At 38.0% G+C, this 17576-nt stretch overlaps 1 protein-coding gene across 4 annotated transcripts in view; it reads left to right on the forward strand.

The window, feature by feature from the left end:
• LOC124612996 overlaps positions 1-17576 on the forward strand; it is a 246760-nt gene that overhangs the window by 149846 nt on the left and 79338 nt on the right. For all 4 annotated transcript variants that reach the window (XR_006979589.1, XM_047141547.1, XM_047141546.1 and 1 more), the window contains one exon: positions 5382-5562. Coding sequence is in view for 3 of the 4 variants with exons in the window: in XM_047141547.1 (XP_046997503.1) it covers positions 5382-5562 (181 nt within the window). In the remaining variant the exon portion in view is untranslated. The remainder of the gene's footprint in view (positions 1-5381; positions 5563-17576) is intronic.

Genomic DNA, 17576 nt, shown 5'->3' on the forward strand with positions numbered 1-17576 from the left:
ACCTTGAAAGAATTATAAGTTTTTGAATATTGTGAGTCTTTTTTCAGATTTTCATAGATGGTACTAGCCTGTTTAACATGGAAGTTCGGTTTTGCTTTTATTTCTTTAATTTTCTGACCATGTATCACCGGGCCAAGAGCGTAGGGACTTGACCAATGAGAAGTGGGATTCCATACTCCTGGATGAGAGTAGATTCAGTCCAAGCTCATAATTATTCTGGGCGAACCATCGTATGGCAAAAGATGGGAAAATGTAATGCACCCAGACCATTGTAAAATACTATCGCTTTGGTCATCCAGATGCTACGATGAGGAAAGGTGTAATGTTGGTAGGGGTACTGACTTCCAAATCATTGAAAATAGTACAGTCACTGGTAATTGTTTTTGTGTCACTGTACTCCTGACCCCTTTGTGCAGCTTTTCAGGATGTATCTGGCCCTGACTCCATTTTTATGAATGACAGTGCAGGTAAAGGAGCTCTTGAAACGGGAGTATATGTAACAAATGGACTGGCTTGCCTGTTTCCCCAACTTAAGTCCCATTGAATACATGTGGGATGTGTTGGGGAGCTTGTTCACATGCATTAACGACTCTCTAGCAGTTGCCAGCCATGCTGGTGGAGGAATGGAATGCCTTACCACAAAAACTCTGTACCAACCTTGAGGCCAGTATGAGTGCATATTGCAGAGTATGCATTGCTGTCTGTGGTGTTAACACGTCCTATTAAGGACCATGTCATGCCTTTTGTAATATCCAGAGGACTGTCATAAATCACCATGACTTCAGTATAATTGGTACCTTTGCATAAAAGTGCAACGGCAGTTGTGGGCACTCAGCCTTGCATACTAATGCTGACCTTCACGACCAACAGCCAAATTCCAGCTGTCATATTGGACATATGGTGATGCCAGCAATGCCAACACCCTGTATTTGCCCAGACTGTGAGTGCCATTTGAGCCACGGTAGTTCCAGGCAACACATCCTCCACACCCTACATCCTACTATGATGAAGGCTTGAATCTGACTAGGGTGATGTAAGGACAGGGGGGTTACCATGAGGTTCTGTTCCCGGTCCTTCGCTTTTCTTGATGTGTATGGACGATCTGCCACTTAACATGACAGGTAAGTCAAAAATTTCAGTCTTTGCGGATGACACAAGTGATATTACAAAAGACATAGAGTGCAGTATAAGTAATGTAGATAACAGGTTAGCCAGTAACATCAGCACATGGCTCTCAGTGAACAGATTAATTTATAAGTGTAACAAGTTGCAATATGTACAGTATCCTATATAGAACTCGTGTAAAAACTAAATTTTACTGTCTCAAGGTGGTCAGACAGTCTGTGAAATTAACCCTTTTACATCATCAGGGCTGAGGGTAGATGAAAGGCTTTCTATGAAACATCATGTTAAGGATATTGTGCAGAAACTGAATGATGCTGTCATCACTATAAAATTGATCTCCTTTGTCTGTGACACTGAAACACAAAGGCTAATTTATGTTGCTTGCTTTCACCGTATTATCATTTATTTTGGGGCTACTGTGTGTACTCACCAAGAATATTTTTAGTCCGGCGAAGTTTATTCAGACTGATGTGCAGCATGAGTTTGTAAACATCATGTAGGCTGCTGTTAAAGTGTAGCAGAATTCTACCTTTACCATCTCTTCACACATATTCCATATGAGATTTGTTGTTGATAACACTGACTCATTCAGAAAAACTGAAACATACATTCAGTGAATACCAGAGAGAAAATTTAATTACAGTTGAATGACACATCCTCAGGCACTGTACAGAAAGGTGTGCATTATTCAGTGGGTTTCATTTTCAGTAGGCTTCCAATTAACTGAAGGAATTGACTGATGAACCTCAAGTGTTTAACTCCCAAGGTGAAAGGTTTCCTTGTGGCAAACTCCTTTGATTCTGTGCAGGAGTTCCTTACGGTAATTGTGAACTTTAGATAATTATCATTCATATATTCTTAACAACTTTTTTGCCTTTTATTAATTCCTTTTGAAATGAACAAGTACCTAAATTACAAATTCACTGACATTACTGTCAAGCGATTCTTGAAACATCGCAAAAGCGATGCTTGGCAGTAACTGTATGTGTATCACTCAACTGCGGCACTAACGTGGTAGGCATGTGACAAAAAGTTAAGAATTTTAGAAATGGAAAAAATGCTCACAATACCAGATTGTACCACAGTCTTCTAACTGTCAAGCAGTTTCCATTTTAAATGACTGGAGTGGAGGCTGGAACACGATTATGTACTGGTTAGCAACCAGTGTTGTTGTAGTCATCAGTCTAAAGAATGGTCTGAAGCAGCTATCTATGATAGCCTATCCTGTGCAAGTCTCTTCTACTCTGCATAACTACTACAGCCACAGCCTACAATCATTGGAACCCGCTTACTGTATTCAAGCCTTGCTCGACCTGTACAATTTTTACCCCCCACTCCACCCCCAACTCCCTATAGTACCAAATTGATGATTCCATGATGCCTTGGATTGTATCCTATCAACCAATCCCTTTTTTTAATTAGTTTGTGCTATAAATTTCTGTTTTCCCAATTTATATCCAGTATCTTTCATTAGTTATTTAATTTACCCATCTAATATTCAGAGTTCTTCTGTAACACCACATTTCAAAAACCTCCATCTTCATTTGTATAGAATATTCTCGAACTTCTTACGATGTCAGTTCAGTGTAAAACTTCAAGATTTTGACAATTACCTCCATCAATTTAGTCAGGAACAACTGCAGGAAGTCCAAGAATGTTTTAAACAACAATGCCGTTGCAAAAGACTTTGTTCTCCAGTCTCTTTTGTGTGAACTGTTTATTGTTTATGTCATTTATAAAAGACTAAACTCCAGGCAAATACCTTCAAAAAAACATTTCCAAAATTTAAATTTATACTTGATTTTAACAAATTTCTCATTCTCAGAAATGTGTTTTTTGTTCCTGCCAGTCTTCATTTTACAGCCTTTCTACATCAGCTGCCATCTCTCGTTTTGCTGCCCACACAGCAAAACTCATCTACTACTTTTTGTCTTATTTCTTACTCCAATTAAGTCAGCAATACCTGATTTAATTTAAATGTATTCCATTACCCTTGTTTTACTTTCGTTTATGTAGTCCAGTAGTACACACAACATACACTGCTGATATTAATATTTCTTCACAAAAAACTGTTAGACTATTACTGTATGACAATGATACACTGTGTGCCTCTCCTAAGAGACAGCAGGCACTTTTTCTCTGGTGTTGTGGCAGATATTTTCAATTTCATTTTTGTAATGTGTTAGCTAGAGTCATCACAGATGGATAATGTCCGTCACTGCTTTCATGCAGTGTCCAGTATCAGTGGAAAGTGTTTATTTCTTTTCTTTAAAAAAAAAATTATGTGGAATGTTAAGACCCCATTTGATCGAGCAGTCTGAATTTAGCCTATTTTAATATTCATTTTATCAGTATACATTAGCAGGGACCATAAAACATGAAGAATAACTGGTTCTTGAGCAACACTCCATGCCTGACTTGCCCTGTCTCATTTTGCCCTGCCGAGCACCGTCTGCTACCATCATGCAGTGCTGCTAAATCTCACTGGAGTACTGATTATTCCTCATGTTTTACTGTCCCTGTTATTACATACTGCTAAACTGAATATTGCACGAGACTAATTTGGGATTCTGTATGAAATGGGCATGTAAAATTTTGCTTTAAAAGTTATTTTGTCTATAATGAGAAACAAACTAAAATTTTCTGTTAACACTGTGCATCACATGAAACATATGATGAGCAGTAGTTGTTTGGACTGATTCCACCTTAACTTTGCAAAGCCGAAAGTGCTGCCAAAACACTGTGAAAAAAATACCTGGCTGTTCTTAGGTGACACACATTGTATGTCTTTACTCCATAGCCATGTGTCTCAAAGATACCTGCCATAGACTAAATCATTCTGGCTTATTCCATGATAGTTGTTTGATAAAAAGTATGCTAGCTGTATCACTTTGCGTATCTCAAGCAGTTGTTTTAACCTCCAAATGTGGACATCTCAGTGGTATGAAGATTCACCAGAAATGACATGTTTTGGATCCCACATTAAACTGTAGGCTCCCTTTCCATGGCAGAATTTCTGGGACAGGTTAGGGACATACAAGCTGCCAAGGTGGTGTCCAATGAAAGACTTGCACCATGTCTTAGAGCCACTTGAAATTATCATCACTATGTCATTATTAAGCAGGTCATTACAAAAAATGATTTTAATTTGTTTTGATTGCGCTAAATATTTAAGCATGCTTCACGTCTGCTTTTGCAAATACTTATTACAATGTACAAAATGTTGCTTTGGTGCCTGCGCTGGGTGTGAGAGGTGGAGCACATTACCTCTGAACTACTATTCTCCCTGTGCAGGCTATGCAGAGAGTGTGTGTAATATTTTGATGCAAATCTGTAACATAGTTTTTAGAAATAGGGCAGCGAAATAAGTAATTCTGAACACTAAATTGCAGAAATAAGTCAAGCTATATTTTAGTATTCATGATCACACAGAATAGCTCATAACAGTGTGTTGTCAAGGTAAGACCACAAATTATACAAAACATTGCTATAGATGTCTATTATATTCCATGTAGTACATTCTGCTGCCTACACATACGAAATATATTGTCACATACCCCCAACAACACTCCTGCCATAAATGGAAAAATGCAATGATAAAACTTCATCTTATAAGAGAAATCTAATATAATTAATTTGGTTTTCTAGAGGAAAAGACTGTAACTATTGTTAGCAGCATGATGAGCAACAATGTTCACTGTAAAGAGACACATAATTTTAAACTGGTAGATAACTAATATTCTTCAAGATTTTGTATGTTATCATGTAAATGTCAAACAAATAGTAAGACTCCTAGATAAACAGCAGCTATGTAGTGTAACTGATGTAGCAACAATATTTTTTCCTAAATAGTGTCTTCCCTCCTAATTTGATTATGTTCAATTATTTTCTGTGTAAGTATGTATAGAATATTGCAGTCTTTTTATAGTTGATTGTTAGTAATTCTTACAAAGTAGTTTCTGGCAGTGCTTATCTCTTCTAATGTGTCCATCGATAATTCAATGTCCATACTTTTTCTCTTTTGTAATAATATGTGTCATACACACATGGATGGATATATATCGCACACACACATGGGTGAATGCATATTGTAACGTGGACATTCATATGTTTTCCTTATTTCTTATCCTCTGCTTGTCCTCATTGTGTATCAAGATGAACATTATGTTGTTTCTGCTGTCCTTACAAACGTGGTGCTTAATGTAATAGGATATTCTGATTAAAAGACAGAAATTATTTGTTATAAAATTTTGTAGGAGTCACCTTAACAAACTGCTCTGGAGATGGAAACTTGCCTGAATCTGGTACTGGCTGGGGTGAAGGACACTCAGAAGAGCGGCGGGCAAGTGCACCATTGAGAAACAATAGTGGCTCTCCACAACCTTCACAAAGCACTCATCGAGCTAGTTGGCATGCTCCAGATCCTCATTCTTGCACGTAAGATGATTTAATGTAATGTTCATCTAAAGGAATTTTTGTCATGCAGTAGTCATAACAGTTTGTGCATTTTGTTTCTTATGAGCTTTATTTATCTTTTGACTGCTGATAAACTATTTGTCTGATAAAAACTTGTTTTATTTTATTTCATCTTTACCTACAAACACAAAACTCATATTGACTACGTACAGTTATATTCCCATCTGTGTTAAGAGTGAATGAAATATTTACTGCCTTCTTCCCTCTTTTTGGTGTTTGTGTGTGTGTGTGTGTGTGTGTGTGTGTGTGTGTGTGAGAGAGAGAGAGAGAGAGAGAGAGAGAGAGAGAGAGAGAGAGAGAGAGTCTTTTTCTTTGGTTACTTTCTCATCTTGTCTGTGTGTGAATTCCTTCAGATCTTCTTCTAACGTCATCGTTTCCCATATTTGTGCTTTTGATTTTTTGCATTTCCTCTGAGTTATTGGTAGTTCACAGGGCACCAGCAGGTGTCATCTTAAACTTCATAAAGCAATTGTAGACAATTTTAATAAGGCTGTGTAGAATTTTCTGGAGATCTCTTGTTTTTGGAGACTATAATGTTTTTTATTTTGGACAGTACTTATTGAGGGCATCTGATTGTTAATATCCAGCTTTGGATTTTTTTGCCATTATGAAATTTCCAATGAGTGTTGAAGGATATAGTGTAACACCCATTTGGTTTTAAACCCAACAACTGGCAGTGATTTAGCTGTAAAACCAATAATGAATTGTGAACTTTAAAATTTTCCCAGCGAATTAAGTGTGCGAAAAGATTTCAGGATTGCAGCTGGTCGTCGTAAACTTCATTCCATGATATTTCAAGTGGAACCTGCCTGTCATCTTCAGGTGTCCAGTGAAAAATTGTGGAATGAAGTTTATGATGATAGGCTGCAATCCCAAAATCTCCTCAAACAATAATGATTTGTTTATTTGACGAAGATGGTAAAATGTTAACAATGAAATGGTCTAAGCAGTCATGTTCAGATCTTAGAAGAAAATGTCAAAGAGCCATAAAGAATCACCCAATCATTTTGTTTAATGAGGCATTACACACAGGACACTATGAATAAATTTATAAATCAAACACAAAAAGGATAAAACAAAGAAGAACAAAGACAGGGAATTGATAACTCCAGAGTTTAAAGTATAATATGCTACAAAGAGTGAGGAAAATTGAGAAAACAAGTCAAAGTCAAGAGACGGAACTCCATAATAGTCAGAAATCTTCTGATCAGTTATTAAGTAAAGTTAAACACTATTGTTATGTTCAAAAAGATGAAACAAGTTAAACACTATTGTTGTGTTCAAAAATATCAAACGCTGTACGACTAAGGCAAAAATGGTTTAGAACATTAAACTTATCAAACAACTAAAAGTTGTGACCCAAAGGGAATTGGGCCCCAGACAACAGCTCTGTCAGAAATCTTGATGCTTTTAAATCATTGACCTCCAAATTCAATCATTATTTCCTCAGAGTGGCAGTAAACATTCCACCCACTTATAAAGAACTAAATATGGATGCATTAGATTTCCTCGTGCAGGTATTAAATGCACTACCAGCAGACACTAGTTTCAAAAATATAGCCCTTTAGGTGCCTACAAAATTCATCAGGTCACTAAAAAGAAATAGTTGTCTGGTGTTTCTAGCAGAATATTAAAATCTTGTGTTGATCTATTATCCGGGAGTTATTCTTGTAATCTGTCAATGTCTAAGGATATACTATATTTCCTGACAAACTTAAATATTATGTAGTTACATCCATCTATAAAACTGGGGATAAACAAACCACCTATAATTACAGACCAATTTAATTCCTTCTAATCTTTCCAAAAATATTTTAGAAAGTGGCCTTTGTTGAAATATTGCATAATTTAACTGAGCAGAACTAGTTAACTGCCTATCAGTTTGGCTTTCGTTCAGTATTTCCTACAGAGAGAGCAGTACAAAACCTCGTGAAAACTACTATAAGAGCTAAACCAGAAAACTCATCCTGTTTTTGTGAGCTAGCTGAAGCCTCTGCCAAATAGATTTTTGTAATCACAATCAAACTGAAATTTCATGGCACATGTCTAGAGTTTTAGCTTCACAAAAGAAAGCTGAGGGGCTCTCTGACAGACTGTGTCACAGGCATGATCCCAACCTGAGAATGGAGTAGCATATTACGTGGATTCCACAGATCAGTAGTGCTCTCCTCTCATTCGTAAGCTATGTAAATGATTTATTTATTTATTGAATTATTTAACCTGGCAAGATTAGGGCCATCAGGACCTCTCTTACATCTAACCAGGCATTCTACTTATTTTACATTCATATGTTTCAGTAGGCATGTTAAACTACATCTAGTACAAAAAGTGAAATAAACAATTAGAAAGGTACACCTGGAAAAATACATACATATAAGTTTATATTCGTAGATCATAAGTACTGTTATAATTAGACATAATTGAAGAGAAAGATTTCAGATAGGAGTGCTAGCAGCAGGGAGTATGAGGGAGACTCATGGTGAAGGGAGGAGAAGAATAGAGAGACATGATGAAACATAATTAAGGAAATATAAAGGAAAAGAAGATTGCGTGGCTAATAGAGATAGATGAAGAGGAATGCATCTCAGGAGCAAGATAGGAGACGCTAGCTTTGCTATTTGACAGATGAGAGGATTGGCCTTGTACATTAATTTTGTGGAGAACGTTACGAGGATGGTAGTAGGAAATGCTTCAACTTCTTCTTAAAAACAGCAGGAGATTGAATTTTGCGCAAGGTAAGGCGCAGTTTGTTCCAGAGGCGGACAGTGGCAACTGAGAAGGAGTTTGCAAAAGTTTTTGTTTTGTGAGTGGGCACAGTTAGGATACCAAATAAGAGTGACCTCATGTTTTGATTATGATGGCATGACAAGTTTTTAATCTCTGAAGGAAGGTACTGGGGTGCTTGCGCGACGAGGAGTTGGTGAAGTAGACGTAGAGTGTGGTAGTCACGCAATTTGTCCGGCTGCAGTCACCCTAGCTCGGAGTATGAAGCACTAACATGATCATATCGGCGAATGTTGCAGGTGTAACGGACACAGGCATTCATGGCTAGTTCTAGCCATCTTTTGTTTTCACTACTCATGCCTTGTTGAATCACATCACAATAGTGGAGATTCGGTAGAACGAGTGCTTGCACGAGCTGGCGTTTCAAGTCCTGTGGAAATATGTTCCAAAACTTTTTGAGAGCATAGAGACAAGCAGATGTCTTTCGGCACACTGCGACTGTATTCTCCGCCCAGTTGAGATGCTCATCCAAAGTTACACCCAAGTTCTTAACAGTTTTCTGATATGGTATTGGAGTACCGTCGAGCAGAATAGGAGGTAGCCGTTCGCGGAAAACTGAACTTATTAATTTCTGATGGGCTATTAAGATTATTTGCGTCTTTTTTGCATTTAGTTTAAGCCCCAGGTTTTTCGCCCATGTCACTACTGAAGACAGATCATCATTCATCTGAACGATTGCAGTGTTTAGATCTTCGGGTCTGACGCTTAGGTAGAGCTGGAGGTCGTCGGCATATAAATGATATTTACAGGAGGACAGAACCGACGAAATATCGTTGACATATAAAGAAAACAAAAGTGGTCCTAAGACTGATCCTTGTGGCACTCTCGAGGAAACATGTTTCCAGGAAGATTTTTCATTTACGCAGACAACACATTGCTGTCTGTCTTTTAAGTAGCTTTCAAACCATCTCATTGCACTATCTGAGAAATTAAGCTGTTGCATTTTTCTGAGCAATATGTCAAAGTTAACAGTGTCAAAAGTTTTGCTGAAGTCCAGTAGCGTCAATATTGTTGCCTCTCGATTGTCGATGGCATATTTCAGGTCATCAGTTACTTTAATTACAGCAGTGTTTGTGCTGTGATGTTTACGGAAACCGGATTGAAATTTCTCATATAGACTGAATTCATGCAAGTGTTCAGTGATTTGGTCATGAACAATATATTCAAGTGCTTTGGAGACAGCAGGCAGTATGCTAATTGGTCAGTAATCACTAGGCAGTTGCGAGTTTTCGATCTTAGGGATGGGTCGAATTATGCTTCTTTTCCATGCAGTGGGGTATATTCCGTTCATGAGGGAAAAATTAAATATGTCAGTTAAGGCAGGTACTAAGATATCGGCAACATTCTTAATCATGGTTATACCAATAGTGTTGTTGCCTATTGCATCAGAAGAGATTCTCATTATTGCTTTTCTTGCCGTATTTGTTGTTACATGTTTTAGATGGAAGGTATCGTTGATAGTTATCCTGTTTGGGGATTCTTGTGGACGGTAATTATCAGCCGTGCGGGTATTCAGAGGTGCAGAGAAGAATTCATTTAATTCGTTAGCTGACACATGAAGAGTAGTTTCCGATTTTGCCTTTCCGACCCGCAAGCTACGGAGATTCTTCCATAGAGTTGTGGGCGTCAGATCGCTGCATACAAGGGAGCGAGCGTGCCTGATTTTAGCATTGCAAATGCATTGTTTCACTCTGTTCCGTAGCTTTCTGTATTCTTCAAAACGCTCGGGTTTCGGATCTGCCTTGAAACGCCTGTGGGCAGCATCCCTATTAGTCATCATTTGACGTAATTCAGCTGTCAGCCATGGAGCAGGAGATTTTCTTACACGGATTTTGTGCACAGGTGAATGTTTGTCATAGAGGGCAGTGAGTTTATCACCAAGGTCATTAATTTTTGCGTCGATTGTAGGTTCTCTGATTATTTGATGCCATGAGATTTCTGGGCAATCGGCTGTTAGAGCGTCAAGGCCAATACGTTTCATGTTCTTACAAGTTATGTAACGCGATTTGATCCTTGGGGGCTGCACAGAGTAGGCCAGGAATATTACATCATGTGCTGAGAGGCCAGGGGCTGATGTTTGACCAACATCTCTTACTTTGTCAGTCTGTTTCGTTGCGATTACGTCTATAAGAGTATGACTGTGCGCCGTATGGTGTGTAGGTTGTAATGGAAGAATGTTCATGCTATTGCAACTAAACAGTCTTCTTAGGTTTATTGCGGAGGGAATGTCTCTTAGCAGGTCTATGTTCAAGTGACCCATTACAATGACATGTTCATATTGACACTGAAGTGAATGTAATTCCGACTGGAAGGGACTCATTGAGCTTATTTTTGGCGGCTTGTACACGACGACAGTCAAGAACTTCTGACTTTGTATATTTATTTCAATGAACATGAATTCAGTCTCATTTTTCTTCAGCAGGGTTTGACGTACACAAGATTTTCGCTTTGAGATCTGTTCGTATATACATGCCGACCCAGCCACCTCGCTTTTTTGATCTGTCTGCCCTAAGAAATGTGTACCCTGGGAGATGAATAGATGCAAAGGATATGTGTGGTTTCAACCACGTTTCGGATAAGAGGATTACATGGTAGTTTAGTTGGTTGAAAAGGAGGCTAAGTTCTTCGTAATGTGCAGGTAAATACTGGATGTTGCAGTGAGCTGCTAAAAGCTCTGACGTGTTCCACTGAGCAGCCTGGAGTAGGGTGGCAGACTGGTTTGTCCCTTTGTTAGGCCTACCTGCCGCGAGGGGCACTGGCCGGTGCTTCCGCCAAGTGACATAACACAGGAGTGTCCGAGATTTTGTGCGCCCTGTTTGTGACTCCGTGAGTGCCGAAAGAAAGGCGACTGCAATAGATTTCCTGAGGTTGCGGGAGTATAGAAAATGGATTAGTGGTATTCGGTGCAAGGAGAATATGACCAAAATAGTGACAGCTGTGTGTCACTGTGTATCCTATGTCGTAAGAGGAGAAATGTAATTAGCGTATTTGAAACAGCTTAGGGTGGAAATAAGGGAAAGGGGAGTGATTCAAGAGGCCGATGCTGCCAGCAGAGAGAAGTAAGCTTAATAATTAATAGATTATCGTAGGAAGCTACAATTAAATTGGAATTTACTAAAGTGATACTGGTAGTGATTATCGTAGGAAGCTACAATTAGATTGAAATTTGCTGAAGTGATACTGATAGTGATTTTTGTTATGAACAATTTAAACCAAAGAGATGGGTGATTAATGAACTAAAGGAGAGACTAATAATTGCAATAGAACTATTACAGAATGGAAGAGAATAAACTGAGAAATGGAAAAAAGTATTAGCAGTAACTAAAATTAAGTAGTGGTTAGAGCTACAGATACAAAAAAATAGTAAAAAGTTAATACAGTTACAAAAACAATTAGTTGAAGGTACAAATATGGGTATAATTAAAAAGGTAATACAATTAGAAGACTATATCTGAGTATAGGGCTGTTACAATTTGCAAATGGTGTTAAGTTTGCACTTTTGGCTCGAGTAGCTTCACTTAATACTATTCAGTTCTGTCATGTTTGTGACTGTCTTCTTTCCAGCTGCTGTCTTAATGATTACTCTGCCATCCTGAGTCCACACATTCTGAAGACCGAAGTGGGATATACCACTGTTTAAAATCTTTAGCCGTTCGTGTGTCAGATCTTCCCTTATTGTAAGCCCTGTCCTTGCTAACTTCTTCTTCTGGGTAAAGATCTTTGCCCTTTTTCGGTATGAGACAAATTTAATTATTATTGGACGAGGTTTGGTAGCACCTGGTAGTTTTCGTCCCACCCGATGGCTCCTGTCAATGTCTGCCTTGGTCACTTCAACGCCTAATTTTTCACGTGCAACCTGTATAAGCAGGTTGTCTGTGTCTTCTTCCTTATTTTCTGCTACTCCAAACAGTCTTAGACTATTTCGCCTTTGGTACTGTTCTAGCTAATCTGTTGCGGCAGATAGTTTTACTTCCAACTCTCGTGCCTTTTTCTCGTATTCAGACACAGACTTTTTTAGTGCTGTAATTTTGGCAGTATTGGCCTCAACAGTTTCATGCATTTTGGCCAATACTGCTGCCGTTACAGTATCTGATATAGTGCCTGCTATCAGATCGAGCTGCGGCCACACCTTCCACCAAGAGCGAGCCCGCAGCACTTGCTGCTTCCCCGCTGCTGAACGCACTGCTGTTGACTCTTCTGTTTACCATTTTCTCAAAGATATTGGTGGAGCACAGAAAAAAAAAATAGCACTACTGCACAGAACACTGTTGTTTACACAATTTCCACTGGTACTAGACAACACTACCTGCGAGAACACCTTTGAATTCAACTAAATTTTGCGAGCCGAACTTAACACGTGTTACACTGCAGCCGCCATGATCTCCCAGAGACTGCAAAGGGTGGTTCCAAAACTTTGTTTTCTGATGACACAAACATACTGATCAACTTTCAGAACGCAGCCTTAGCAGACACAGCCAAGATGATTGCTGAAGAGGCTTCAAAGTCATTCACAGTTAATAGTTGATGTCTTAATCTAAGAAAGGTGTCTTAATCTCAGAAGGGATGATATTATACGATTTGAAACAAGCAAAAATAACCTCCTAACACCAAAAGTATACATTAGTGGTCACACACTAAATAAAATACCCTGTGTGGTCCAGTTGTATAATGAGTAGAAATGAATCAACAGATACGTATTCTAACCAAGAATTTTTGCTCTTAGAAGCATCTCTCAATGTGTTAACATAAAGGCAAGAATGTTGATTGACTTCCCATATTTGTAATTTGTGTTGTCATATGCAGTTATCTTTTTGAGAGTGCACCTAAAATAAATAACCTGTTTATTCAAAAGAAGTGATCAATGAGAAAACTGTGTAAAGTAGATAACTGCACATCTTGCAAAAGGATTTTTACGGACTGTGAAATTCCTACACTCATTTCTTACTAAATTTTATTCCAAATGGTTTTTGTTACTGTCTCTGAAAATCAGTTTCAGCTGCACTGAGGGGTACACAATCACAATTTAAGGAGCAAACAAAATTATCATGTTGCCTTTTCACTCTTGTTTTGGGTCCAGAATGGAGATGCGTACTATAATGCAGTCGTGTTCAACAGCCTTCCTTCTAACATGAAGCAAGAATTTTGGAATCCTAACCGGTTCAAAAGAAAGTGAAAAACATACCTCATGAACTACTCTGTCTACAAATTATCAGAATACCTCGATTCAAAAACCTAAAAGTTCAGTTAGCTGCATTGCAAGTAACAGTGTTTGTTCTAGAACTGCTTAACAAGTTGTAAAATACTGTGTTCAGCACTCAGTGTTTAAAGAGGTAAGTAATTATTATTATTTTTTTTGAAAATACCAGTGTAATCAAGTAAATGTTAAACTACCAGTAGGACATTAAAAAAAACAGTTCTTTAGTATAACTGAAGAGTCAGCAGCTTTCTGGATGGTAATAGCTGTCTTTCTGATCTATTTGATTAGATGTAGTAGGCCAGAGGCCAGAGTGGACAGGGATAGCAGTCACAGGTGTATGGCATGTGCTTGTTTGTGTGAATGTGTGCACATTTCTGTTTTCTATAGAAGTCTTTGGGCTTTTATCTAAGAATCTTTCCATCATGCTGTCTGCAACTCAATCTTTACAGTGAGTAGCAGTCAATCCTTTTCATAATATTATATCATCAGATTTTCTTTTTTTATGGATATATTGTGGTATTTGCAAAAATTTATCACACACACACACACACACACACACACACACACACACACACACACACACACATTCCATTTTATCTCCCCATCATGTAAGGAATGGTCAGTGTGAACTGTAGAAAGAGAGCTCAAAGTATTTCAGAGCTGCTTGCACTAAGTAGCCAGTCACTTTTGAACTGATCTAGTAGATGTTGTCACGATTAAAAAATAATAATAATAATAAATAAATAAATAAATAAAAAATAAAATAAATAAATAAAAGTCTGATCTCGAATCCCTCTAGTCTCCCTTCACCACAAACTTAAAAGTAGTTGCTGTATTATATTCTGAAGAAAAATTAGATCAAAACTGTCTTCCAGTAACTGTAAAGGAATAGATATCTTGTTCGATTGGCCAAGGGTTCTGTAGGACTTATAAACGCCTGGTATCATAACGATTCAATGTAAGTATATGCTGTGATACATCTGCCAGACACAATGCTGATGTACACCTGGGAGATGTCATGTTGCATTCTTCAGCACTACTCGGAACATGCCAAATTTGTTTGCTTTGAGCAGAAAGATAAATTAAGAGTAATCGAATACAACCACAATGAAGACAATATATTTGATTTTGAATCATAAGTGAATTCCGTGATAGCATAATAAAGAAAACCATTGAAATTAAAACAACTAATGACTTGGTAAGCTAGAATGGAGATTTCCAACTAAAATGTGTTTGGGACCCAGTTCTACCCACTACTGTGTTTTCTTGTGCTGAATTTAGAACTGTTCATTCATATTTATTTTCTCTAACCAACATCTGAAGATTCAATGACAGTGACCACATTGGACTTAATAGGTAAAGAGCAAAGAAAGCATGATAACAGAATGACTCTTCTGCAGTATATTGCTTAGAAAGGTTTGATAAAAATAAAATTCTTTTAAATAATTTTAAAATTTTTTATTTCAACTTCAGTTTACTCAAGGTTTGAGTAACATGAGATTGAAATGGATATAAAAAATTTTACTAGATGGTCAGTGTGTTTCCCTAAGGTCATGCACCTAGTCTGTGTAAAATTCTTTTACTACTTGCGTAGCTTTGACTTCAAATAATAATTAGCCTTCATTTGTCAGCATTGACAAACGAGGCCCTCGAAGAATGAACTCTACACTACGATAGTGAGACAAAAAATTCCTTCAGCGGGAAGATAACAAGTAATATTTTCTTTAGATGTACTATATAGTTAAATTACAATGGTTAACATTTCAGTTATTCTTAATTGTAACAATAAATTGCAGGGAGGCTTTTGATAATGCGGCTGTAATCTGCCTGTGGTCGCTGGACATAGGCTACTGCATCACTGTGAACAGCACTACAAAGATAAAGACAAAAAGATGAGACCGCATTTTCATGATTACCATTAATTCCAAATCTGGCAATGAAATGAACATATCTGTATGATGATAGTGAAATGTAATCATTATAATAAACTGAAATATTAAAATATAAATATTTATCTGATGTTGTTCAGGTTGAAAAGAAAGCAATGTTACTGGCATATGTATCCCACTCCCTGCTCAAGTAATGCAGGTCTTTGAGACCACTGTTAGAAATTTTATTGTCTAACAGTTTTAATAAAATGCTCCTTTTAAGAATGTTATAACTAGACCTCAGACATTTAGGTTCTAAAAATTTTAAATTAAGTGCCTAAAATAGGTTCTATTACTTACAAAAATAGGTTATAAAAATAAGAAAGTAGGTGACCAAAATCGGTCATTTTACTGTCTAGAAAGGTAAATAGGTTGACGAAAATCCACATTATATTATTGTCCATGTCCATCATTACAGTCATAGTAAATAACTAACAATTTCTCCAGATTTTCCATTGAGAAACTGCATCTTTTGTCTGTTAATAGCATATGTTGAGAATGAGCGTTCCATGTCAATAAATGTCACCGGAGCATATTTAAATGATGGTGTTAGGCGCAATGGGACCACACACTCATGTTATGTTGATTTACGTGATAAGAAGTCAACCAATGTGCAGAGGTGGCCAGTCTTGGGTTTTTTTGTAGCACTGTCTTTAGTTTCTCACTAACTTTCATACCAATAGGATCTGGGACCAAATTGATTTTTTCTTTCACCTTTTCTATCAGTCGCAGTTGTGTGTAGACTGGTTTCCCTTAACACTACAGAGATTTAATAATACGGACCAAAAATGCGTAATGAGATTTTTATGTATGCAATGTCATTGCAAATTGTTGGATCCTTTACAAGATCTCTAGCTGAAGTGATGCTCACTGCCTCCTCCCGCAATTTAAGAACCATGTTCATAATGTCTTCCAAATGTTCGCTGTAATATTCCATGGCCTCTAGCCATGTCCCCCAACGAGTAAGTATGGGTTCTGGCGGAAGTGGCACATTGGGAAGTTCCTCACTAAATTACTGGATTCTTGTTGGTGCTTTAGCAAAAACCTTTTTGATGGTTTAAACTAGCTTATTTACATGTGGAAATTCGAGACATTTCATCTCAGCTACATGATTGATGGCATGGGCAAGACATTTGATATGGAGCAAGACTGGATAAAATACTTTCAACAATTTAACAGCATCAGTGTAGATTACAAGTACTTTGTTTTCATCTAGACTGTTCAGGGAAAAGTAATTTGAGGGCTTTATTAACAAAGTGAGCAATTGTTTCCTGGTTAGTCTTTTTCAGCTTCTTGCTGCAGATCAGATGAGGCAGAGAAGGAAAGTTGCTACTCACCATATAGCGGAGATGCTTTCGGCCATTAAGGCCTTTGTCAGCAGTAGACACACACAAGCGCGCGCGCGCACACACACACACACACACACACACACACACGCACACACACACGACTGCCGTCTCAGAGAGCTGAAACCACGGCTCTCTGGCTCTCTGAGACTGCAGACGTGTGTGCAAGTTGTGTTTACGCACGTGTGTGTGTGTGTGTGTGTGTGTGTGTGTGTGTGTGTGTGTGTGTGTGTGTGTGTGTGTCTACTGCTGACAAAGGCCTTAATGGCAGAAAGCTTTAATTGTGTGAATCTTTTTGTTGTGCCTATCGCGACTCAGCATCTCCGCTATATGGTGAGTAGCAACTTTCCTTCTCTGGTATTGTTACATTCCATCCTGGATTTTCCATTGTTTGATTTCAACAATAAAATTAGCCACATTTGAAACTTGTCTGTCGATTGTCTCATCGACAGAGATCCACATGTGGACGGATCGTGAGTCGTGCTTGGGTGGCTCAGATGGTAGAGCACTTGCCCACGAAAGACAAAGGTCCCGAGTTCAAGTCTCAGTCTGACACACAGTTTTCATCTGCCAGGAACTTTCATATCAGCGCACACTCCACTGCAGAGTGAAAATCTCATTCTGGAGAGATTCACGTGTCTTAATCGCCTGTATCTTCCCTTGTCCTGCTCAATGTATTTTCATATAAAGTATCTAAATAGTTCTTTCTCAATGTGGATT

The sequence above is a fragment of the Schistocerca americana genome, chromosome 4 (assembly GCF_021461395.2).
Source record: "Schistocerca americana isolate TAMUIC-IGC-003095 chromosome 4, iqSchAmer2.1, whole genome shotgun sequence".
Classification (NCBI taxonomy): domain Eukaryota; kingdom Metazoa; phylum Arthropoda; class Insecta; order Orthoptera; family Acrididae; genus Schistocerca; species Schistocerca americana.